Source organism: Saccopteryx leptura, chromosome 1 (genome assembly GCF_036850995.1).
Source record: "Saccopteryx leptura isolate mSacLep1 chromosome 1, mSacLep1_pri_phased_curated, whole genome shotgun sequence".
In the NCBI taxonomy this organism is placed as follows: Eukaryota; Metazoa; Chordata; class Mammalia; order Chiroptera; family Emballonuridae; genus Saccopteryx; species Saccopteryx leptura.
In genome coordinates, this window is record NC_089503.1 from 385,157,748 (window position 1) to 385,181,716 (window position 23,969).

Sequence of the window (23,969 nt, forward strand, 5' to 3'; positions counted from 1 at the left end):
CGGGAATCTGAGCCCTGCTTGCTCTCCTTGGGCTGTCCGGGTGGGTGAGTGTTCCAGGGAATACTGAGAACAGCTTCTGTTAAGCTTCTTTCCTTGCCACCTGTGGTGCGTGTGACCCTCTGATCAGGTCCTGCAAAGCGGAGTCCGAGAGCCCTTTGCTACCCTGGCCGCCTGGTTCAGTGGGTAGGTGCCGTGGCTACTGAGCTGGTCTCAGCCTTAGCCGGCCTGGTGGGGGCATGATTGTCTTAGGGGCTGGAAGACGTGTGGCATTTTGGCATTTTAAATACCACTGCTCTGTTTACCAGCTCTGCCCTTGATTAGGTTACAGACCTTTCTGAATTCGGAGCTCTTGACTCAGGGGCTCTTTGCAAGCATTTGAACAAGTTCAGGTGCAGAGCAGTGAGGCCCGGGCACCTGTTGATGTTCCGGCGGTGTTGGCCTGCCCGGCCAAATGCACCTTCGGCTAGGATGCCACCAAGCAGCTCTCTAGCTGGTCCTTTGTGTCTTTATTCAGAGCAGGGGGTGGGGGACAAAAGCAGTTTCAATGCTTTTCACTGAAAATATATGGCAACTGAATCCCATGTTCCCTACTTTTGGCAGCTTTGACTTCTGGCCTAAGCCTGAGCAGAGGGTATTTTTTTCCTTGGAATACTGTTTTTCAGCCTCCTGAGCCAAGGCATTGTGTGTCAATTCCTAGAATCTTAAATCTGGAAAGATTTAGGAAGGAAACTGAGATCCTCTGAGGGGAAGGGACCTTACTCAGAGTCACGCTGGTGCAGAGCCCAGGTCTCCTCTCCTGTCTACATGACCTGCGTCCCATTGTGGGGGAAACGGAGGCCCTTGCCGGCCAGCTAACCGCTCCACAGAGCCCAGCCTCTCCTGGGACCTGGGAAGCTGTCACCACGGGGATGGTGTGACCCGGACTCTTGTGTCCCCAGGCTTCAGCAGCTCTTTGAAAACTTGGTTTTGAAAGGGCTAATGTTCCTGTGACTTACGTGATACTCCAGGCAGTAGTGAGAAATACCTGTTCTCTCTCAGTCATTAATTTGGCGCATTCTTAGTGGGAGCCTACGACTGGCCAAGCGACGTGCTGGGGAGGGGGCCGCAAACAGTCATGCTGAGAAGGGACTCTAGTCACGGGCAACCCTGCGACTAAGCATTTTTATTTCTTTTCAAAGAAAGTGTCGTTTTTTTAAGGCAAATTTTGACTGGCCACATTCCATTAAGCTAATGGAAAATGTCATCTCAGTCATTCCTTTCTTTTTTTTTTTTAAAGTGAGAGGAGAGGAGATAGTGAGACCGAGTCCCGCATGTGCCCCGACCGGGATCCACCTGGCACCCTGTCTGGGCCAACACTCAGACTGTCTGAGCTATCCTCAGTGCTTAGGGCCTGTGCTCAAACCAATCAAGCCACTGGCTGGGAGAGAGAGAGAAGGAGAGGGGTAGGGAGGGGGAGAAGCAGACGGTCGCTTCTCATGTGTGCCCTGACCGGGAATTGAACATGGGACGCCGCACGGCAGGCTGATGCTTTGTCCACTGAGCAAACCGGCCAGGGCATCTCAGTCATTCTTGTGCCTCCTACACTCATGTGCCTAGATTCAGGATTTTTTTTTTTTTAAAGAGTGAGAGACAGAGAGAGAGAGAGAAAGAGAGAGATAAGAAGGAGAGAGGTTGAGAAGCATCAACTCATCGTTGCTTTCACTATAGTTGTACGTTGAGTGCTCCTCACACATGCCTTGACCTGGGTGAGCCAGTGTCCCCTTGTTCGTGCCAGCAGCTTTTCGGCTCTAGCTGGTGAGCTTTGGAACCATGTGGATGATGCCCCTGCTCATGCCAGTGACCCCATGCTGGTGAGCCCACGCTCAGAGCTGGTGACCTCAGCATTCCGGGTCGACACTTTACCCACTGCGCCACCCCCCATCGGGCAGAGATTCAGGGTTCTCAGTGTAGCTGTCAGATCAGGAAGCCCCTCTGGGTATTTGTTGTGGTTACGGCTGAGGTGTCTGCTCTCTGCTCCCATCTGGTTCCTTTTGTCCAGGGCAGGCCATTTTGGGGAATGGTACCCTTGTGAGGTTGGTCACCGGTACCTTTGCCCTCTTGGTCTTGGCATTGACCAGGTCTTTCCAAGTGGAGTGAGGCACAGGTCATCCTGAGCCAAGTTCATGCAGCTGCTTTTGCTGTTAGCACATCTTAACTGAAGGGAAGAGGAAGATTGTGATACTTTTTCATCCAGCCGGCTGCGATAAAAACATGCCTTCCAGTTTGGAGTAACCCTTATCACCCTGTGGCTCAGGGAGAGGTGTTGTGGGGGAAACGAAGCTCACACTTGACCTTGAACCCTTGGCTCTGCCTTTTACCATTCGACTTTGAACAAGTCTCTTAGTCTCTGCAGTGACATGGGCACTCTTCACGTGGGTGTGAAAAGCCTCGTCTGGCCGCTGGGACAGGATTAGAGAATGCAGCTCCTGGTGCCCGGGGCCAGGTGCCCAGCAGGCAGCACTCAGGCTGCAGCGTTTTTGTGGTCGATAGAAGCGTCGTCAGCCAGCAGTGCCTGCCTGCATTGTGGCAGTCAGGGTGCAGAGAGTGGGTCTTTACCTGAGAGGCTGAGGCATGGTCAGGAAGGAGAGGTGGCTTTGTGACTGACGTAGGCAGCTGAGAGTTGGCACCAATTGATCTAGACACTGAGAGATGAGAAGTCTCTCCCCCAGCCTACCTCTGTTTGGATGCTGTGATGGAGAACACTTAGCAACCTGAAACGCGCTGGTACTTGGCCTGTGGGGTTTTGCACGGCAAGGACAACCCCCATGCCTTGTGTGTGTGTCTTTGAGCTTCCTCGTGGCTCACTGGGACCCGTGGAATCTTTTACGTGATTTTGGTTGTCAGATTGTACCTGCTGTGTCTGCCATCACTGACTGTGTCCACTCTCTTCCAGGGGCTCCACGGGCCTTACCCCTTCGGCCAGTCCTAAACGGGTGTCAGCAAGAAGAACAGTTAACAAGAGACAGACGGTCTGACTTTGGTGGGGGCGGGCGAGGGGTTCCTCTGGATTGCAGACCACACCGCACGGACCTCCGGCTGTGACCGTCCATCCCAGAAGAAGAGGAAGAAGAGAACAGACTAGTTTTGAGTAAACTCAGTGTGCATGTGTGAGTGCTGAGTCGCTGGCGTGGGGGAGGCTGCCGCGAGGAAGCCCGTGCAGCCGCCTGGCGTGTGTCTGTCAGGGTCTGTCTACCAAGCCTAGGTTGCTCGGGGAGGGGGAAGAGTTTAAAAATGGGGGAAAAAAGCCATCTTTTTAAACAAAAATTATTTTGCCTACTGACAGGTGGTAGTTTTGAGCACATATTGTTTTTCCTCTTTCCCCACTTTTACTCTTTTAGATGAGGGATAACACTGTAGAATAGCTGCTTGCTCTGGAGTGAGTCCGGCCCAGAGCTGGCGTGGCGTGTTCGGGGACTCCCATGGGTAGTGCTGCGGGAGGACTTGCCGCACCACGTGACCCGGGAGTCTAGTGGCGTCAGCCAGTGAGCTGTGGCCCTTTTCCTCCCTCTTTTCTCGTTAATCTTCTGTTGACACCTGGACATTTGTCCCCGTCCACCCTGTGGCTTGTGACTGGCAGAGCCTCTCTGAGGACCAAACTGCCCTGTGGCCAGCAGAGGGAGCCTGGGGGACAGGTCTCGGGGGCTGCGGGCATTTCTGAGGCTGAGAGTGTCCAGCACACACCCGTAACAGTTCAGATCGCTCTTCCTCCATGTTCCTCCGGCAGGAATGCCACCACGCTTCCTGCTTTTTTGGACTTTTCACCCACACGGTGTGCGTGCAGCTCCCGGCGAGGGTGACGCCGACTCCCGTGCTTCTCTGTTGTCACACAGCGCCCTTCCCTGCGTTCCTCTCGGTTGTCCCTTGTGTTCCACAGCCTGTGAGTGGAGGCTGAGCTGTTCAGGTGTGTGAACATACAGCCACGGCTGGGGATTTGCCGTGGGGAAGGGCCACAGTTGCCGACTGTGTGATCTTGGGAGACCACACTTGGATGGAGACGAGAGGACCCCCGTCCCAAACAGGATGCCTGGTTACTGGCAGCCCGAGCAGAGGCTCATTGGCTGGCTGCTTACTTGGGCGGGTGGCCCCCAGGCATTCCGTGGGTCCCGAGCAGGCTGAGATGTGGACATCTCCGTGGGAAGCTGGAGCCAGGCTAGAACAGCTGTCTGCCAAAGATACAAGAATATGCAAAGTCCCTCTTCTCTTCTCACCCCTCCTTTCCTCGAGTGTCAGATGGTTTGATAGCTGTGGACATGGGTCTAGGATCTAGGGTGCGGTTCCCTCTCTCCACACCCCAACCCCCCCGGGCGTGAGTCAAGGAGAGAGACCAGGTGATTGATGAGCGGCTGCAAGGGGTCATATAGCCTGGGTATGGGTGAGGGTCTGCCTGCCTGTCTGTCTCTGTCTGGGTGTGCGAGTTCCGAAACCGTGTGTAATTTGTTCCTCCTCGTCCTCTTCTGAGACTGTTTTTTAAAAGCTTGATTGTGGGAGATAAGCTTGTATGAAATTATCCTTTTGCCTCCTCACCTCCCAAAAAATGAATATATTTTGGTCCACTGGAGAAGCCCTGGGGAAGAGTGGAGCCAGCCTGCTGAGCAAGGCAGTGCGGGCTAGTCTGGGGCCGGCCTAGGGCTCCCACAGAGCACCCGCTCTCCGTGCACACAGAGAGGGCCCCATTCCTGAGCGGAGCAGAGCGGGTCCCTGTCAGGTGCCTGAGCCAGGGGCTCGCGCTGGCTTTCTGGCTGAGCGCCCTGTTGGGCTGAGACCACCGCTACTGTTGGTGCCAACCTCCTGGGACCCCGCCACCCTGGAGCCCACCCGTGCCCAGCACTCTCCTCGTGGCATAACCTTCACACCAGCCCGTCTCCAGCTGCCCTGACAGGATCGTGCGGCTTTCCCTCCCCTGGCTTCCTGGCTTCTTCATCTGCCCCCACAAGGGGCCCCTTCGCTGCCCCTGGGAGAGGCATCCCGCTGCTCATGCTGTGGGCAGCCTGGCCCGGTGAGGTAGCCGCCCCACGCACGCTGCTTCCCACCCAAGAGCAAACCATTTCTGCACACACCCTTGCAGAGGCCAGAAAGAGCGCAGGCCGTGGAGGAGGGCCGGGCGCGTGCAGTGCCCTGCAGCCTGCCTCCTGTCCCTGGTCCGAGTGCTGAGCAGTCCTGGAGCCCCCCCTGCTGGGGCGCTGGCAGAGGCTACCCTCTCCGCCCTGTTGGCCTCTGCTGCTCTCCACCAAACAGCGGCTGCCTGTGGGCCCACCCCAGTGTGGTGCCCACAGGGTGAGGCAGGCACCGTCCAGGGCCCGAGTCCAGTGTGGGAAGCCGAGGGGCTCAGGCTTGGGAAGGGCCTGTGTGCACGGAGTGCGGTGTGTGTGTGGGTGTGTGTGCACGCGTGCATGCCTTTTTCTTTTTGTCACAGGGACAGTTGAATTTGGGGCATATTTCTACAAGAAACAGCCTTCTCTCTCTCCATAAAGACCGGCTGTCGCCTGAAGCCCTTCAAAGGCACATCTAACCTAGAAAGAGCCTAAGCAGACAGTTGGTGTGGTCTGAGGGTGCCAAGGTGGGAATGGGTGTGACAAGAACCACCTCCCCAAATTCAATCAGCCCCAGCAGGAGAGGGTGCTGGGGGTGCCAGGGCTCAGACAAGCAAGCTGAGCCCCGCATGCCCACCTGGCCCCTCCTTCATTTCCTGAGTGAGTGCTGGAGGGCGTGTGCCCTCCCCCAAGCGTGGTGCGTGGTGAGCGAGTGGGCGTTTGTGGTGGGCCTCCGGTGCCTGGGAGGAGACATGGATGAGGAGGCTTTTCCTTACTGTGTAAATGAATATTTGTATGATTAAATTAACACACAAAAAACCTATTTTCTCGTGTGCCAGTGAGTTTTATTGTCCCTGAGCCCTGTGCATCTGCGTAGCTCCACGGCGGCTCTGTGATGTGCACATTTTGGTTTCTGGGTCTCTTCCTGTTGTTGCAGGTGGGGAAACTGAGACCCTGAGGTCTATTGTCTGTTTGGGAAGTCAGTCCTGGGGTTATAACTGGGTCTGCCCTTCCTGGCTCCTAGGCCCCCAGTGGCCTGCCCACGGGTCTGCTGATCAGTGCTCTGTCCGGCTTCTGGGCGACTTGAGCACAGAAGAGCGCAGAGCCTCGTGGACATCTTTCCTGCTGGGAGAGCAGACAAGCCTGGGTTCGGGGGAGTCCTGCCAGTCCCACCAGGGCCCCAGCACCCTAGATCTAGGAGAGGGAAGTCCTGCCAGTTCCACCAGGGCCCCAGCACCCTAGATCTAGGAGAGGGAAGTCCTGCCAGTTCCACCAGGGCCCCAGCACCCTAGATCTAGGAGAGGGAAGTCCTCCCAGTCCCACCAGGGCCCCAGCACCCTAGATCTAGGAGAGGGAATGCACCTTCCCTTTCGTGTTTCCCGTGGTGGTGGGCTCCGGTTCCCGGGTGCTGCAGGCTCTCCTGGTGCACTGTGGATTAGGTAACTGCAGACTGGCCCGGAGTCCTGCAAGCCTGCTAGGGATTGCTCTCCTTGGAGGCTGCCTCACATACGTTCCCTGGCCATTGCTCTGTAGGCAGCCCAGTGAGAAGACCTGGGGCCACAGGTTGTACAGAGAAATGGCGGCACTATAGAAGAATTGGCCCCTGCTCTAAGGGCTTGAATACAAGACTCCTGTTTTGGCCCTGGCCGGTTGGCTCAGTGGTAGAGCGTCGGCCTGGCGTGCAGAAGTCCCGGGTTCGATTCCCGGCCAGGGCACACAGGAGAAGCGCCCATCTGCTTCTCCATCCCTCCCCCTCTCCTTCCTTTCTGTCTTTCTCTTCCCCTCCCGCAGCGAGGCTCCATTGGAGCAAAGATGGCCCGGGCGCTGGGGATGGCTTCTTGGCCTCTGCCCCAGGCGCTAGAGTGGCTCTGGTCGCGGCAGAGTGATGCCTCAGAGGGCAGAGCATCGCCCCCTGGTGGGCGTGCTGGGTGGATCCTGGTCGGGCGCATGCGGGAGTCTGTCTGACTGTCTCTCACCGTTTCCAGCTTCAGAAAAATACAAAAAAAAAAAAAAGGTCCTGTTTCTCTGCCTGGCCCGATACACAGCCCAGGGGAGGAAGCTGGGAGACCCTGTGGTGAGCCTGCACCTACATCCTGCTTCCTTCCAGGTGTTCACGCTGTTTGTTCTTTGCAGGAGAGGGGCCCTCACCCTGTCACCTGGGTCTTCTGGCAGCTCAGACCCAGCCCCAGGCCTTCTCCCAACACCCCTGCCGCTGGACAGTTCTTTGCTTGGCAGAATCTGTTTGTCTTTGGGGCTGTAACCTGTCAAGAAGTCACCAGGCCCTGAGAAGGGTTGCAGGTTGGATGGTAGCTCCTGGCACAAGCCATTCCCACGGGGCCTAGGTGACAGGGAGGGGGCTCTGGGCTGAGCTTGCGGCTGGGGGTGAGGGCCGGGGGAGGCTGTGGCAGTGGTCTGGGCCCCACCCTGCTGGCAAAGCAAACAGGTCCTCCTGCTGCCTCCCCGCCCCAGCTCAGGTTGTACCTCGGTGTCTCCCACCCTGTTCTCTGGAAGGCGCCTCCCTCAACCATGTGCGGTGCTGTGACCCGGCCACCCTCCCGGACACACCACCTGGTGTGTATCCCGGTCCGAGTGCACTCGTGGCTGCTCTTTATTTCAAAATGAGGGCAGAACAGGGAGCAGGCGAGGATGCTTTAAGATGGGGAGAGTGAGTGAGTTTGGGGGCCAGGGTCCCCCAGAGAGCGGACTTCCGATTGGCTAGCGTGACTTGATGGGCGGGGTTCAGGGGACCCCTCTGTCAAATGCGCTGGTTTAGAACCATGTCTTTTCTGAGCAGCATGTTTGGCTTGATTCCGAGACACTGATCTGGGGCAGTGCTTCTCCAGCGTGTCGGGGTGAAAATACAAACCTGAACTGAGTAGGTCTTGGGGGAGAGGGCAGTATTCTGCATTTCTAACAAGCTCCTAGGGGAACCGCTGTGGCCGGGCCTCGGTCTGCCAGGAACAGACGGGGTGGGCTGGGGGGGCGGCCAGCGCCCGGCCCCCACTCCATGAGGCCGAGCCAGGGTGCGCCTGCGCTGTCCTGGCCAGGCCCAGAATCTGAGGGAGCTGGAGGCACCCAGAGCAGTGACGTTCAGAGGGGAGCCCTGGCCATATCCGGGGCTGTGGTTTGTGGCTTACGCATTATTTCTAGTAAGCTGCTTCTCTGTCAACGGCTCAGTGCCCACTGTAATTATGGTAATATGGGCTGTTAGTGACCACTGCCTATTAAACTACTTATAGGAACTACCTCGTTTAATCCTCACAGTCATCCAGAGGAGGCCTTCCAAGGCCGGCCAGGCTGGTGCTCAGCCTGTGAACAAGTGAACTCCTCAGGGTCGTGACTCCAGCGAAGCAGAGGGGCGGGTCCCGGGGAACGTGCAGTGAGCAGCCTGAACTCGGTCCAGGGGGTGGGGGTGCTGGGGAGCCCCTCTGAGGGAGAGGCCCTTCGGCTGAGCCCTAAAGAAAGGCAAGGTGTGCAGGGGACACCTGGCCTGTGTGCAGGGGACACCTGGTCTGTGGAAAGGGGAGAGGTTGGGGTGCCCGGGGCCCCAATGGGAGAGCAGCACCTGTCCACCTGGAGGGAAGAGGTGGGGGGACTTGGCATCCCGGTTCCTGCGCAGCCCACCCTGGGAGAATGGCGCTGCCCTGGGCCCCTGGCAGTTGACCCACCCACTGTCGACCATCATGTGCTGGGCACTCCCAGGGTCGGGAGATAATGGCAGCAACCAAATGAGACCAAAGCTCTTGCTTGGCTGGTTGGCTGTGGTAGAGCGTCGGCCCAGCATGTGGAAGTCCTGGGTTCGATTCCTGGCCAGGGCACACAGGAGAAGTGCTCATCTGCTTCTCCACCCTTCCCCCTCTCCTTCCTTTCTCTCTCTCTCTTCCCTTCCTGCAGCCAAGGCTCCATTGGAGCAAAGTTGGCCCGGGCGCTGGAGATGGCTCCATGGCCTCTGCCTCAGGCGCTAGAATGGCTTTTGTTGCAGTGGAGCAACGCCCCAGATGGGCAGAGCATCGCCCCCTGGTGGGCATGCCGGGTGGATCCCACTCGGGCGCATGCAGGAGTCTGTCTGCCTCCCCGTTTCTCACTTTGGAAAAATACAAACACACACACAAAGAGACCAAAGCTCTTACCTGGTCAGGGCACAGGGAGAGTGTGCGTGTGGGGAGAGGTGACTCCTGAGACTGGGATCTGAGCAGCTAGACCCTGCTTAGTAGCTGTGGGTGGCTGCTGTCACCTAAGATGACCACGTGAGGAGCAGGCATGGTGGTGGGAACGGGGCTGGGACCTCCTGCCTGTGAGATGCCTGTCGGCAGCCATGAGCAGTGCTGGGCAGACAGTCTGCTGTTCAGCAGGGGACACACCAGGTGGGAGTCATCAGCCTGGGCTGGCATTCAAAGTCTCAGGGCTGGATGAGGTCATCAAAAAAGAGTGTGGGTTTGAGCTCATCTGTCACATTCCTTTAAAGCCTGCTGGGTGCCCAGCTTCAAGAAGATCCCTTCTCAGACTCGGAGCTCCAATGGCTGCAGTTGACCTCTCTCCTGTCCTATCTCTAGACTGTGGTGTCCCAAGCCTCTCCCTGCTGTTCATTCCTGTAGCTGGGAATGGAGTGGACAGGGGCCAGGTACTGGCCAGGCCAGGGCCCCCATCTGAAAGCCAGGTGCCAGGGCATGGAGGAGTAAGGCCAGGGCCCTAGCAGGTCATAGCTTAGCTCCTGTAGTCTGTCCTCCCAAGGACAGCCCAGGGCCCTGGACTGTGGGAAAGGGAGGGGGCTGGAAGGAGGGGGGCTGTAGTCAGGTCTGGTCAACCACCAAGACATCCAAGATCCCTGGAAGGCGGGGCTGTCACTGCTGCTCCAAGTTACCTACACGCACGCACGCACGCACAGCAAAGGCAGGGGTTGTGGCTGAGCTGTGAGGAATGCCTTCTCAGGGTTCTCGGGGTATGGAAGCCCTGAGCCACTCAGCCAGTCTGGGTGGGAGCGAGAATGTGCAGACAGCCTTAGTCGCTCGGGTGCTTGGGAGTGTGGCTGCCTCAGTGGGTGCAGGATGGGCTCAAGGCCAGCAGAGGGCATCACATAGCCCTGGGCCTCTGAGAAGGCTGGACACAGGTTCTCCAGACCCCTGCTCGTCGGGGCCCTGTGCCTCTGCCTTCCACCCCACCAAGACAAGCGTGGGATTGAATCTAGGCTCTGCTGTTGGCCCACTGAGTGCTTATGAAACACTCGGGACCTCTGTCCTCATCTCAATGAGGACAGTCTCATGAGAAGTAAAACTTGTCATCAAGTTGGGCGTCGTATACCTGGCCCACGGTAAGTGTCCATTACGTGATGATCGTTTTTATACTTTTGTAACCTGCCAGATGCGGGAGCTCCGGGCTCCCGAGAAGAGGGGACTGGAATACTGGACTTTTGGAAGGCCGCGTCTAAAAGAATCTGTAGCCTGCACAGGAGTATCTCCCTGGACCAAGCCTTTATTTCCAGTGGAGTCTTGTCTTGCGGGTATTTCTTGGGCTGGGGCGGGAGTTGAGATGCAGGGAAGGACCCCGCTGGAAGAGAGTCTAAGAGACCCTAACTGCCTCTGGGAGGGGCTCTGAGGGGGGGGGGCTGTGCTCAGCAGCTGCACAGGGGGCTCTCGGTGCACGCTTGCTGGGTGAGGAAGGACTGCGTGTCCTCAGCTGGGCTGGCCTGGTTTCTGGGGATGGACATGGGTCAGCCCAGCTTAGACCCCAGACGGTGGCAGGGCTCCTGGAGAAAGGGGGCGAAGGGGGGAGTGTCACAGGTATGCCCGAGGTGGAGAGTGACAGCCCAGACACCTGTGCCCGGGAACTGGTTCGGCCACTGTGGTTTACCACTTCCGAGGGCGAGGCACCGGGGCTGACACGTTTGCTTCCGCCAGTGCCCGCCACAGGGCCAGGGCCAGGGCTGGAGGCCGGGCCTCAGGGAGGCGACGTTCTCACGGCCTCTGCTGGTCGTGGCGGGCTCCTTGGAGCGTCGCCGGCTCTTGTTGTCAGGCCGTGTCCTTCGCTGGCCTCCCCACATTCCCAGTGTCCTGGGCACACTTTAACCAGGAGCCATGGGGTGCAGGCTTGGGGTCGGGGGTGCCCACAAAGCTGGTGGTTTGGGGGCAGTTGTCATCAAGACAGATCAGGAGGGCAAGTTATGTATGTGTTGGGTCCCTGCTGGGCCACTGCCCACACACACACATGGGTCAACCCGAGCTGATGAAGACACATGTCCCTGTCGGGGAGACGACCTCGGTAGGGGAACGGTGAGCGCCCGTGGGGAATTGGGTAAGCTTAGGGTCCTGTGAGCAGGGCCCACGGTCGATGTGCCGTGCAGGAGGGTCTGGGCGAACCAGGCCTCTCTCCAGTGCAGGGGACTAACCATTCGGAACTTCCCCAAACGAGAACAGGGCCACAGAGCTCAGCCAGGGAGAACCCGGCCTCCCAGAGTCCCGCAGCCAGTGCGGCCGATCCCGGCCTGGGCTCTCTCCCGGACCCTGAGCCGGCAGGAGAGCCAAGGGCCCCCGGGGAAGAGACGGAATCTGGCTGGGAATCAGGGACAGACTCCAGCTGGCTCAGACCCAAGCCGGGCTGGGGGTTCCGCGGAGCTCAGTCATCCTGGAGGTGGTTGGGCCGCAGGGGAGGCAGCCTTGGCTCTGGGGTCTCATTTGCATGGAGCACAGAGGAATTTGCATCTCTGAGATGTGACAACTGTGGGAAGGGACAGGGCACTGGGAGCAGTTAGTGGGGTCCGCGGCCCCTTCCGCCTCCCAGGCCCCGGCCCCACCTCACTCCACCCGGTGTGAGGAGCACCGCCGCTCCCGGTGCCGTGTGCTCGGCATTCAGCCTCTGTCCTGCGTAGAGCACGCAGAGGAGCCCTCACTCACGTGCACACATTCACACACATGTGCTTAACACACACGTGCAGCTCCGTGCACCACTCAACACCAGTGCCCACTCACCGCCGTTCATCCCCAGACACGGCCACACTGAGGGTCGCGTAGTCTCACACAGCACGTGCCCGCACACGCCCACGTTCCCACTGAGCCGTCGTTGGTATTTGCTACCAGTCAGACATATTTGACGTTCTGTCCATTCCCTTCTCGTGACAGCCTTCAGAAGTGAGTTCTGTCGCTTCTCTCTTACTGGTGTACACGTTACACACGGCAGAGAACACAGAGCTTAGGGGTTCCGCCTGGTGCACACCGGCGTTACCATCACCCGGATCAAGCTCTAGAGCAGGGGTCCCCAAACTACGGCCCGCGGGCCACATGCGGCCCCCTGAGGCCATTTATCCGGCCCCCACCCCCGCCACACTTCTGGAAGGGGCACCTCTTTCATTGGTGGTCATTGAGAGGAGCACATTGACCATCTCATTAGCCAAAAGCAAACCCATAGTTCCCATTGAAATACTGGTCAGTTTGTTGATTTAAATTTACTTGTTCTTTATTTTAAATATTGTATTTGTTCCCATTTTGTTTTTTTACTTTAAGATATGTGCAGTGTGCATAGGGATTTGTTCATAGTTTTTTTTATAGTCCGGCCCTCCAACGGTCTGAGGGACAGTGAACTGGCCCCCTGTGTAAAAAGTTTGGGGACCCCTGCTCTAGAGCATGCCTGGCATCTGCAGGCTCCTGGGGGGGGGGGTACCGCTGACTCACAGTCCATGCAAGAGGGGCCAGGCTTCTCTTACTCCCCGTGAAGAGGAGAAACCAGGCTCAGGCCAACGATCACGCACTAGCAAGCGGCCAGACTAGGAGCTCTGACCCCAGACTGAACATCGAGTAAATAAATACCCGCTAATGCACACAGCACACCCTCATGTCAATAGAGGGCCGTGGTCACAAAAGGGGTGGTAACGGCTGATTTTGTTTTCTCCCTGAGGAGAGCTGCCGAGACAACTTCAGCTTGGTTTTCTGTCTGACCTGGATGGAGCACAGTGTGTCCGTGGAGGGAGGTGCTTTTGAGGACACTTCTATCCTAGGAGAAGCCGTTCAAACGTTTTCATCACGCCCTCCATCTGCGGAAGCCTTGTTGGCAAAGTTTGACATTCATTCATTCAGTCAGTCAGTCATACATTCATCTTCTGGTCTCAGAAATGTATCTCGAGCACTTACCTTCCTCGTTCCCGGCCCTGTCCTGGGTGCTGAGGGACGCAGGAGAGAGACAGACATTGGTACCTCAGCTCCCTGTATCTGGAGCGGACTTCCAGGGTGATAGATGGCACAGTGGGTGGTCAGAAGGGATCTGGGGAAACAGGAGGGGAGGGGGAAGGGAGGGCGAAGTGGAACTTAACATAGGAGGTCCCCCTGGGAGGGTGGCATTTGAGGCAAGATGTGGAGCAACCGAGGGAGTCATGGGGCATATCTGGAAGGGGAGCATTCCAGGCAAGGGGAATGGCCAAAACAAAGGCACGATGCCGTCGTACTTACATGCTGGTTGTGGGTTTTGTGAAACGTGGCTTTGGGCACCTGCCCCGCCCACAGTGCTGTGTGACTTTGATGGAGCCACTCCCCCTCTCTGGGCTTTTATTTTTTATATATCTATATATTTTGTTGTTGTTGATTTCAGAGAGAGAAGAAGGGAAAGAGAGAGCAACAGAAACATCAGTCTGTTTCTCTGTGTGTCCCGACTGTAACCAGCAACCTTTATGTGTCGGGACGACGCTCTAACCATTGGAGCTACTGGCCAGGGCTGGGCTCTGTTCTTTTCACCCACGTGAAGTGAAGCTTAGACAGTGAGCTGCCCGGTCCACCTGAGCATTCTCTGTGTCCTCAGGTGCCTGCCCCACCAGCAGAGAAGCTTCTGTGGTCACCTCCAGGTCTGGTGACAGGACCTGGCCACCTTCACTCCAGGGCTGGCCACAGCCTCAATTGAGGGCCCTGAGTCCCTCAATTCACTGGCCAGGCGTGGCGGTAGGGGAGACCTTGGCTAAGCTCCCGGATATTAGAGCGTTGTCAAGTATGGGGAGAATGGGGATTTGCGTGTGCCTCAGATGTCAGATGTTTGTCTGCAAACTTATTGTTGAGGGAACTGTGGGTGAGAGCTTAGTCTAGGGCCCCTTCAGACTCCACCCTCCCTGGACACTCCTAGACCTAATATCTTTAAAGGAGCTTGTAACCCCCTGACCTCCCAGGTTTGGCTCCACTAATAGACCCTGTTCCCCCTTCCCTTTATCCCTTTTGCTTCTCAAAGTCCTCCTTAAGGGAAATGGCTACCCAAGACCATCTAGAAAAAGAGGGAGCTGGCCGAGAAGATATTAACAGACTCTCTTGAGTCGCTTAGAAGTTGTATTCAGCGGCAAGTACCATAGTCCTGAAAGACAGTGGCTTAAACAAGACAGGGATTTATTTTTCTTTAAATGTAAAGTCTGAAGATAATTACAGTTCTGGCTTTCAGCCTCAAGGGCTCCTCTTGGTCACAAGATAGTCACCACAGCTCCAGCCCTCACATCCCGGTTCCAGGTAGGTAGGAGGAAGGATTGAATTAGTCCTTCTTTTAAGGAACTGTCCCGTAATCCCATTGGCCAGGAATTGGTTAACTCTTCCTTCTGTTTACAAGGAATCCTAGCATTATTTCATCCAGGAAAATTGTGATTCCATTAAAAAGAAATTAAAGCCCTGGCCGGTTGGCTCAGTGGTAGAGCATCGGCCTGTCGTGCAGAAGTCCCGGGTTCGATTCCCGGCCAGGGCACACAGGAGAGGCACCCATCTGCTTCTCCACCCCTCCCCCTCTCCTTCCTCTCTCTTTCTTCCCCTCCCGCAGCCGAGGCTCCATTGGAGCAAAAGATGGCCTGGGCGCTGGGGATGGCTCCTTGGCCTCTGCCCCAGGTGCTAGAGTGGCTCTGGTCGCGACAGAGCGACGCCCCGGATGGGCAGAGCATCGCCCCCTGGTGGGCGTGCCGGGTGGATCCTGGTCGGGTGCATGCGGGAGTCTGTCTGACTGCTTCCCCGTTTCCAGCTTCAGAAAAATACAAAAAAAAAAAAAATTAAAGAGAGAATGGATATCGGGGAGGCAACTAGCATTCTCTTCCCTATACATGCCCTGCAGTCTTCCATCTCTGTTTCCTTAGAAAACTGATGCTGTTCCTTCCACCTGTGACATCTCTCTACCCTCACACCCACCCACCTGTTCTCTGATAAGGAGCCCGCGGCGTATCTTCTGACTCTGTTGGGGTTGCCAGTAACAGGAACCACCCCCCAGGGTTGCTCAAGTGAAAGGGGGAGGCTGGAGTTAATTGTACGAACACAGTGCCCTCCTGGGCCGGTGGTGGCAGTGGATAGAGAGAGCATTGCCCCGGAACACTGAGATCACGGTTTGAGCCCAGGGGCACTGGCTCGATCCCAAGGGCGCCAGCTCTTGACCCCCAGGGTCACTGGCTCAAGTCTGGTCAGTGCACATGTGAGAAACAACCACTGGAACAACTAAGTGGAACCATCGATGAGATGATGCCTTTCTCTCTCTCTCTCTCTCTCTCTCTCCCCCCCCCTCCTCGCTCAGACGCATTCATGCACACACACAGAATAGCAGCTTATGGTGACCATCAGAGGGGAGGGGCAGGACCTCCCTCCCCCTTGCTCATGAGCAGGGGCCAGAGCTGGAGACACAGCAGGTCTAGAACCTGCCTCTGAGGAGCTGCTATTCTGACGAGGGACTAGACCATCACACGGACCCAAGCCTGGCGAGTATCATTTCTGGCTCTCTCGGTGCCAAGAAGACAGACAGACACACCATGCAAAAGCAGTAGACAGAGATTAGCCCGGTGGTCAGGGAGCACCGGGTAGACCGTCGGCACTGGATAAACGTGTGTTGGACGTAAGCCCCTCAGGAAAGTGGCCTGGAATCCGAAGGCTATAGACCCTTCAGGGGCAGGTGGTGGAACATGGCTCCGGATGAATGACCCCAAGGCAGGTGTCAGGTGCTGGCATCTTCAGCCCAGGGGCTGGCCCAAGCTGGAAGAGACAACAACAACAAAAAATCATAGCGGAGGGGGTGCAGGAAGGGGGTCCTGTGCCAGTACTGAGGCTGTTCAGGGCAGCTGCTGGGTCCAGACACCAACAAATGCTGGAGGTCCAAGGCTGTAATACCCGTGGGTCCCCCGAGTGGTCCTTGTGGGTTGGGTCCCAGGTGTGCAGGTGGATGATGGACTCGAGCAGTCTGGACAAAGGAGGCAGACCCTCACACCCCCAGGCACACCCTCCGGGCAGCTTACCAGGCCTGGAGGGGAACCAGTCCTACCCCCAACCCGGCCATATGAGAAAAGTCACTTTCACCCCAAGGAGCAGCACTGCTAAGGCCCGAGCGCCCTTCTCCACGGAAAAAGCAGCCTTGGAGTGCTGCGGAAGGAAGGAGACTGGGCCAGCTCCCCAAAGTGTCCCTCTCTGCAAGTCCTGCTGCCCCAGACCTCGTCTCACCATGCTATCTCTGAGGCCCTTGGGAATCTCACTGCGGAGCTAAGGATTGCTACACTTTAAGGCGGTGGTTTGCAATCTTTTTTACACCTGGGGACCGGTGAAAATAGGAGAATTATTTCAGGGACCACTATGGCAGAAATCACCCCGAGCGTAAGCGAATTGGACATACGATCATTGGGTCCATAGTCTTCCATACATCAGGGTGGGTAGCCCTTTCGCAGACCGGCGCAAAATTTCTGGTGGACTGGCACCAGTCCGCGGACGGGCGGTTGAGAACCACGGGCTTCAGGTGTCGGTGCTGTTGCATTGCTATAAAGAAATAACGCCTCGTGTGTGTGTGTGTGTGTGTGTGTGTGTGTGTGTGTGTGTGTGAGAGAGAGAGAGAGAGAGAGAGAGAGATGCATTTCCTCACCCAGGGGCTCTTTGGATTCTTCCATGGACGCTCAATAGAGAACTGCATCTCGCCCACCCTCTGACACAGGAGATCCCTGAGTGAGGGTCAGAGAGGAGATAACCCCCGCCACCCCCAGGGGAAAAGGGCAGTGACCGAGGGGGAGGGGTAGAGGCGGCTCCTGAGACCTAGGGTCTCGGATGCAGGCTAGGACTTTACCAGGTGGCAGGGGAGAGGGAGCGCTGTGGGGCCGTCGGCTGCAAACCCACAGGATAGCGCACATCCTTCCCCGAGGCTGCCGTCCTCTCCCCCGCGGACGGCCATCACGAGTGCTGTCTCGGCTGTTCTTCCGTCCTGTCCCCTCCACCTGGGAGCCCTACGCGTTGTTATCCCCGTTTTACCGCACAGGGAACTCGGGTCCCCACGCGGTGGCGACCCTTGCCAGGCTTCAGGGTGTCTGGGCCAGTTCCTCTCCTTCTAGGCCGGCCCTTGGTAGCCGGCACTCGTGTGGGAGTGCTGTGAGGCAGGTGAGACCATGTCACTCCCACCTGGCCAGGTGTGACCTCGAGCAGTTTGCTGATTCCTTGGGCCTCAGTGTTCCCATTCGTGAAACGGGGCCGGTTCCCCGATCCGCAGGGTCTTTGTCAGACTGCGATGGCTCGTGGCCACCGGAGTCCCCTCCCGCCCTCCTCCAGGGGCCCGGCAACAGCTGGGGGGCAGCTCCCCACTGTGCCCAGGGCCCCTGGCCCTGCCCCGGCCCCGTGCCAGCTCGCCCCGCCCATGCCACATCTTCCAGATGGCACCATAAAGCCATCCTCGAACCTGGGCTGCTGGGGAACAAACAGCCCCTCCCAGGAGGCCACACCCCAGCAGAGCCCGTGCAGGCATGTGCCCCTTGCAAGCTGCCTCCTGCCTGCCTGGGGCCAGGTGTGAGGGGCCCCAGTCCAGGACCAGGACTCTGATCTGTCCTTTCTGGGAAGCGGAGAGGAAGCCACTCAGGAGGCTGAGCCGGGGCGGGAGCTGTGAGAACGGGCTCAGGACCCCCGGGCCGCCCCTCCCCTTTCCCTCCCGTGCCGCCTTCCTCCCCTCTTTCCGCTCTGTCCTCTGCTCTGCCTCTTCCTTCTCAACAGAGCAGAAGTGACCCACTGCCCATCAGCTGTGTGGCCTTGGACACGTCCCTGAAACTCCGAGTTCCCGGCTTCTCACCTGCCACCTCTCTCCTGTGGGGGACGAGGGGTCCTTCCTCGGATGGGCAGGGACAGGCAGCGGGGAGAGCTGAGGCCCCAGGCCACACAATCGGGGCTCACATCCCCACCCCCGGGCCTCCCAGGAACTCATCCCTTCAACCCCATGCCTTGCCACCCTTCTCAGAGGGCCCTGCTGGTCAGAGCTCCAGCCTCAGTCTTCCCATCTGTGCGGTGGGAGCGGCAGGGTTGCTGTGGGGCTGGGTACCGTGCCGGTGGGCCCGGCCCTCCGGGATCTGGAATGGACGTAACACAGCACCTTGACCAGGAGCCCTGTGTCTCAGCCCTGGCCCACCCCTCTGACACCTCGGTCGCCGGGCCTCGGGCTTTCTTCTCCGAACCTTTGATCTCCTTCTGCTCAGCCTCCCTGGGCACAGTCTGTCCTGCACGGCACCGTCCTTAGGTACAGACAGCCTGTCGCTACTGTTGTCCTTTGTTTCCTGTGTGTTGGGCGGAGCGGAGGGCAGCGGGTCTCAGGCCAAGGTGCCAGGGTGCAAGTCCTCGCTCTGCACTAGCCAGCTGTGCCTCCTGGGGGGCAGGTGCCCCTCTGCCTCAGTCTCCTCATTGGTAAAACGGGTTGGTCCTATCCTGCCCGCCTCACAGAGTGGACGCGAGGTTTCACCACTTAGTACGTGTGCCGCGCGGAGGGCCACGGGGGCCTGTGCGTGGTCCTGTGGTTGCCCCTCCACTCCTGGAAGAGAGAGACCCCCAGAGGGCAGGCTGGCGCCCCATGGGGGCGCCCCAGGAAGCTCGCGGAAGGAGCAGCACAGAGGAGAACCACAAAAGGGTGGTGCAGCGGCGTAGGCGGCCCAGGATCCCAGCGCAGGCAGTGGTGTGCAGCCCCCCGGCCGGCCGGCCGAGTGTAACCTCCCTCCCCTAAGTCTGCTGGGCTGGCGGACCGGCCAGTGTGGTCTCCACTGGGCCAGGTGACCGCCCACCCTGAGGTGAGATGCTGGGCTTCTCACTGTGCCAGCTCGCCTCTGTCTGTGGTGCCCTGGCTGCCCGCTGCCCACTGCCCTCACCAGCCAACGGCGAACGGGAAATGAGAGCTTCCTCATAACCACATGCGGGGGTCGCACGAGACAGCAGATGTGAAGATCATGTTGTGGGGGACAGCAATGGAGGGTAAGTTCATGAAGGGCAGGCAGATACGAGGACTTGTGGGCACGTCCTGTGAGGGCCTACAAGGGACCTAGTGACACACTGTGTACCAGCCTTTGGCTTTCCGAAGACCAGGCTGAGGCCCAGAGAGGGAAAGGAACTTGTAGAAGTTGCACAGCAAGTAGGAGGTGGAGCTGAGGCTAGAGGTGGGTTCCTGAGACCCCTAAGCCCCAGTGCAGGCCCTTGCAAGGCCCGACCGCCCGGGGGCTGTGGACAGAGGGACTCCAGCCCCAGCTCCCCACCCCCACCCCTGCCCCCAGACCTCCCACCCACTCCTGCCTCGAGCATTCTGGGATATCTGGTCAGCCAGGCCAGCTCTCATCAGCTCTGCTGCGGCCAGCTGTGGACAGGTCACCTTACCCTTGCCCTGCCTCAGTTTATCTCTGAAATGGGGGATGAGAACAAAACCCCACACCGGGCTGGCGTGAGGACCCGCTCACAGCACTAATCACGTGCTCCCTCCTCTGCATGGGTTAGAGGTCAGTGCTCACCTCAGCCCACGAAGCCCACACTGAGGCCCAGGGACGGGAGGGCCCTGTGTCCACAGAGGTCCGTCCTCCGCACCCAGCCCCGCGTGTGCTCCACGCGTGAGGGAGGCGGGCACAGCGCCCCCGGGAAAGCTCAGCACTGGTTCCCTTCCCTTCCCCCGCCTGAGTCCCAGCCGCACCCAGCCCTGTGTGTGCTCCACGCGTGAGGGAGGCGGGCACAGCGCCCCCGGGAAAGCTCAGCACTGGTTCCCTTCCCTTCCGCCCACCTGAGTCCCAGCCGCACCCCAGCCCTGTGTGTGCTCCACGCGTGAGGGAGGCGGGCAGAGCCCCCCCGGGAAAGCTCAGTACCGGCTCCCTTCCCTTCCCCCGCCTGAGTCCCAGCCGCACCCCAGCCCGGCTGGACCCCTGCCGCCTCTGCCGGGACGCTGTCCCAGCCCTCCCCGAGCCCCTCCTGTCCAGCCCGTCTGGCTCTCAGCTCTCCTCCAGCCCGTCAGCTCCCCGAAGGGCAGGCACTCAGCTGGGCACCCCGTGGGCTGGACACAGAAGTGGTGATGGCGGGAGTAAGGGAGTGGGGAGCCTGGACCACAGGGTGACGGTGTACAAGTGACATCCGAGAGGCTGGGCGGGTCCTGCTTCCTGCAGCAGCTGCCAACTGCGTCCCAGACTGGGCTCAGGGATCCGGGCTTCCCCGATGTGACGCAGGAATGGCGTCAGGTGGCAGAAGGGGGCAAGGGTCATGGGTGGGGGTAGGGCAGCTTCTGGGGCCACCAGGCTGCTGGGTCCAGTGACGGGCACACAGAGCAAGAGGTCTGCAAAGGTGGAAGGAGGAGGCGGACAGAGCGACCTCCCCGGGACTGACCGATTCCGTGACCCCTCGCCCGGGCTGGCCCGCGTACCGGCAGGACAGAGTCGTGGGCAGAGCTTGGGCCTGGCTGACTTTGCATCCTGGTTGTTTTCTACTGTGTGTCCCTGGGCAAGTTAATAAATCTCTCTGACCTCAGTTGCTTCACCTGAAAATGGTGGTTATGATATCCCATAGGATTGATTATTATCAGAATTAAATGACACTGTAGAAAAGACATTTGTTCACAGTGCGTATATCATGGGAAGGGTTCAATAAATGCAAATAATAATAGTATTATTCTATTTATTAGTATTAAGGCGCAAAGACTGTGAGAGACTGAAATGAAGCCACACAGCAGCAGAAGCCAAGGATTCCGACTTGGGAACTAGAGGAAGAGGCCACACAGCACGGGTTGACGCACAAGGTCCCGGAGCCAGGCTGCCTGGGCTCGTGGATCCGCTGGGCCACGCACAAGCTGTGTGACCTCAGGCAACTTCCCTAACCTTTCTGTTCCTCTGTCTGTGCAGTAGAGGTTATAATAGTGTACCTGCCCCTCAAGGTTGTTGGAAGGAGGAAGGCACATGGGAAAGTGCTTGCTCTACAGGAAACACTCCATAAGCCCAGCTGTTTTAAGGGACCTTGGGCAAGCCCCTTCCTCCGGGCCTCCACTGCATCTCTATAAAATGAATTAGACTAGGTTAGCTGTAGGCATCTGCGAGCTCTGAGGTGGTCCTTAGCTCTGGGGGGTGGAGGCACGCTGGGTTCATGCACACTTCCTCCCGGTTTTTTGTTTGTTTTAAGATTTTATTCATGACAGTGGATAGAGCGTCGGTCTGGGATACTAAGGGCCAAGGTTCGGAACCCTGAGATTTCCGGCTTGAGAGTGCGCTCATCGGGCTTGAGCACGGGTTGACCAGCTTGAGCGCGGGGTTGCCGGCCTGGGTGTGGGATCATAGACGTGGCCCCATGGTTGCTGGCTTGAAGCCCAAGGTCGCTGGCTTGAGCAAGGGGCCACTGGCTTGTCTGGAGCCCCCCAGTCAAGGCACATATGAGAAGCAATCATGGCCCTGGCCGGTTGGCTCAGCGGTAGAGCGTCGGCCTAGTGTGCGGAGGACCCGGGTTTGATTCCCGGCCAGGGCACACAGGAGAAGCGCCCATTTGCTTCTCCACCCCTCCGCCGCGCTTTCCTCTCTGTCTCTCTCTTCCCCTCCCGCAGCCAAGGCTCCATTGGAGCAAAGATGGCCCGGGCGCTGGGGATGGCTCTGTGGCCTCTGCCTCAGGCGCTAGAGTGGCTCTGGTCGCAACATGGCGACGCCCAGGATGGGCAAAGCATCGCCCCCTGGTGGGCAGAGCGTCGCCCCATGGTGGGCGTGCCGGGTGGATCCCGGTCGGGCGCATGCGGGAGTCTGTCTGACTGTCTCTCCCTGTTTCCAGCTTCAGAAAAATGAAAAAAAAAAAAAAAAAAAAAAGAAAAAAAAAAAAAAGAGAAGCAATCATTGAACAACTAAGTTTGCTACAACTATGAGTTGATGCTTCTCATCTCTCTCTCGCCCTGTCTGTCCCCCTCTCTCTCTCACTAAAAATATATATTATATATTTATATATATTATATATATTAAAAAATATAAATATACAGTATAATATATATGTGTTATATATTATATATTAGTATCAATTAGTATATATTATATATTATATTTTATATATATTCTATTATAATAGATATGTATTATATATTATATAATATATACATAATATATATATACTTTTTTTTTTTATTGATTTAAGGGGGGGCAGAAGCGGGAAGCATCAACTCATAATATGAGTTGCTTCTTGTAAGTGCCTTGACCAGACAAGCCCAGGGTTTTGAACCAGCAACCTCAGTGCTCCAGGTTGGCACGTTATTCACCGAAGGGCAGGACCAGGGAGGCTTCTTAGAGGAGATGAGGCCCATGCTGGACTCTGAAGACCAAGTGCGAGGGCCTGGAGAAAAGTCGAAGCAGGAGCCGTGGTCAGCACACAGGGCACTGAACACACTGTTGCACCCCAGTGCCTGAGACAGTGGCGTGCGGCCGATGCCCAGGGAATGTTGGGGTAAGGACCGTCGGGGGAGAGCCCGGCAGCTCCCGGGGCTGACCCACTGCGAGTGGTTGTGGGCAGAGGCAAGCTGGGCGAGGGGGCAGGATCACGAGGGGCTCCTGTGCCCCACGGACTGCGTGCACTTTCTCTGAGGGCCTGGGAGCCAGGGAGGGACCGTAAGCAGCAGAGTGACAGCCCATCTCGCCCTCCTCCGGCTCTGAATCTGGCCCCACGCACAGCCTGCTCAGCTGCCTCTTCTGTCCCCCAGCAAGCCCGCCTCTGTGGGTCTGTGGGAGCAGATGAGCATGCAGCCCAGAGTCTGTGGGTCTGTGGATCTGTGGGAGCAGCTGTACATGGGGCCCGGAGCCTGGAGTCTGTGGGTCTGTGGGTCTGTGGGAGCAGCTGTACGGAGCCCAGAGTCTGTGGGTCTGTGGGTCTGTGGGAGCAGGTGTGCATGGAGCCCGGAGTCTGTGGGTCTGTGGGAGCAGGTGTGCACGGAGCCCAGAGTCTGTGGGTCTGTGGGAGCAGGCACGCATGGGGCCTGGAGCCCAGAGTCTGTGGGATCAGGTGTGCACAGAGCCCGGAGTCTGTGGGTCTGTGGGATCAGGTGTGCACGGAGCCCGGAGTCTGTGGGTCTGTGGGATCAGGTGTGCACAGAGCCCGGAGTCTGTGGGTCTGTGGGAGCAGGTGTGCACAGAGCCCGGAGTCTGTGGGCCTGTGGGATCAGGTGTGCATGGAGCCCGGAGTCTGTGGGTCTGTGAGAGCAGGTGTGCACAGAGCCCAGAGTCTGTGGGTCTGTGGGAGCAGGTGTGCACGGAGCCCGGAGTCTGTGGGTCTGTGGGATCAGGTGTGCATGGAACCCGGAGTCTGTGGGTCTGTGGGAGCAGGCGCGCATGGAGCCCGGAGTCTGTGGGTCTGTGGGAGCAGGCGCGCATGGAGCCCCTAGTGCGCACCAGATGCTTGGCTGTGAGCTGAAGTGAGTCCTGGGGTCCTACCCACACATTATCCACGATCTAAGACAGGGACTCATAATCCGGGGTTTACTAGCAGTGTTGGGGTCTGTGAGCCCCTGGAATTGTGTGTGTGTTTGTGTATTCTGAATCTGGGGGTCCATAGCTTTCAGCGGATTCTCAAGAGTGGCCAGCTCCCCATAGAGGTCAAGACCCACCCGTGTCGGAAGAAAAGTTGCTTCACCCCTCGTTGCACCTGGATGCTGCTGGGGGCATTCGGACCCCAGGACCTCCCACTCTTAGCCTGACCCAGACTCTGCCAGGGACCC

The 23,969-nt window shown here is 58.0% G+C and overlaps 1 protein-coding gene and 1 non-coding gene across 2 annotated transcripts in view; both read left to right on the plus strand.

The window, feature by feature from the left end:
- The window catches only part of ILRUN (inflammation and lipid regulator with UBA-like and NBR1-like domains), an 89,301-nt gene extending 83,409 nt beyond the window's left edge, over positions 1–5,892 (plus strand). Inside the window, exon 5 of the mRNA XM_066359610.1 lies at positions 2,933–5,892. Coding sequence (XP_066215707.1) covers positions 2,933–2,968 — 36 coding nt within the window. The 3' untranslated portion in view covers positions 2,969–5,892. The remainder of the gene's footprint in view (positions 1–2,932) is intronic.
- Positions 5,893–14,686: 8,794 nt separating this feature from the next.
- On the plus strand, positions 14,687–14,762 carry TRNAD-GUC (transfer RNA aspartic acid (anticodon GUC)). The gene has a single exon. It is a non-coding gene; the product is annotated as a tRNA-Asp (tRNA).
- The last annotated feature ends 9,207 nt before the right edge of the window (positions 14,763–23,969 follow it).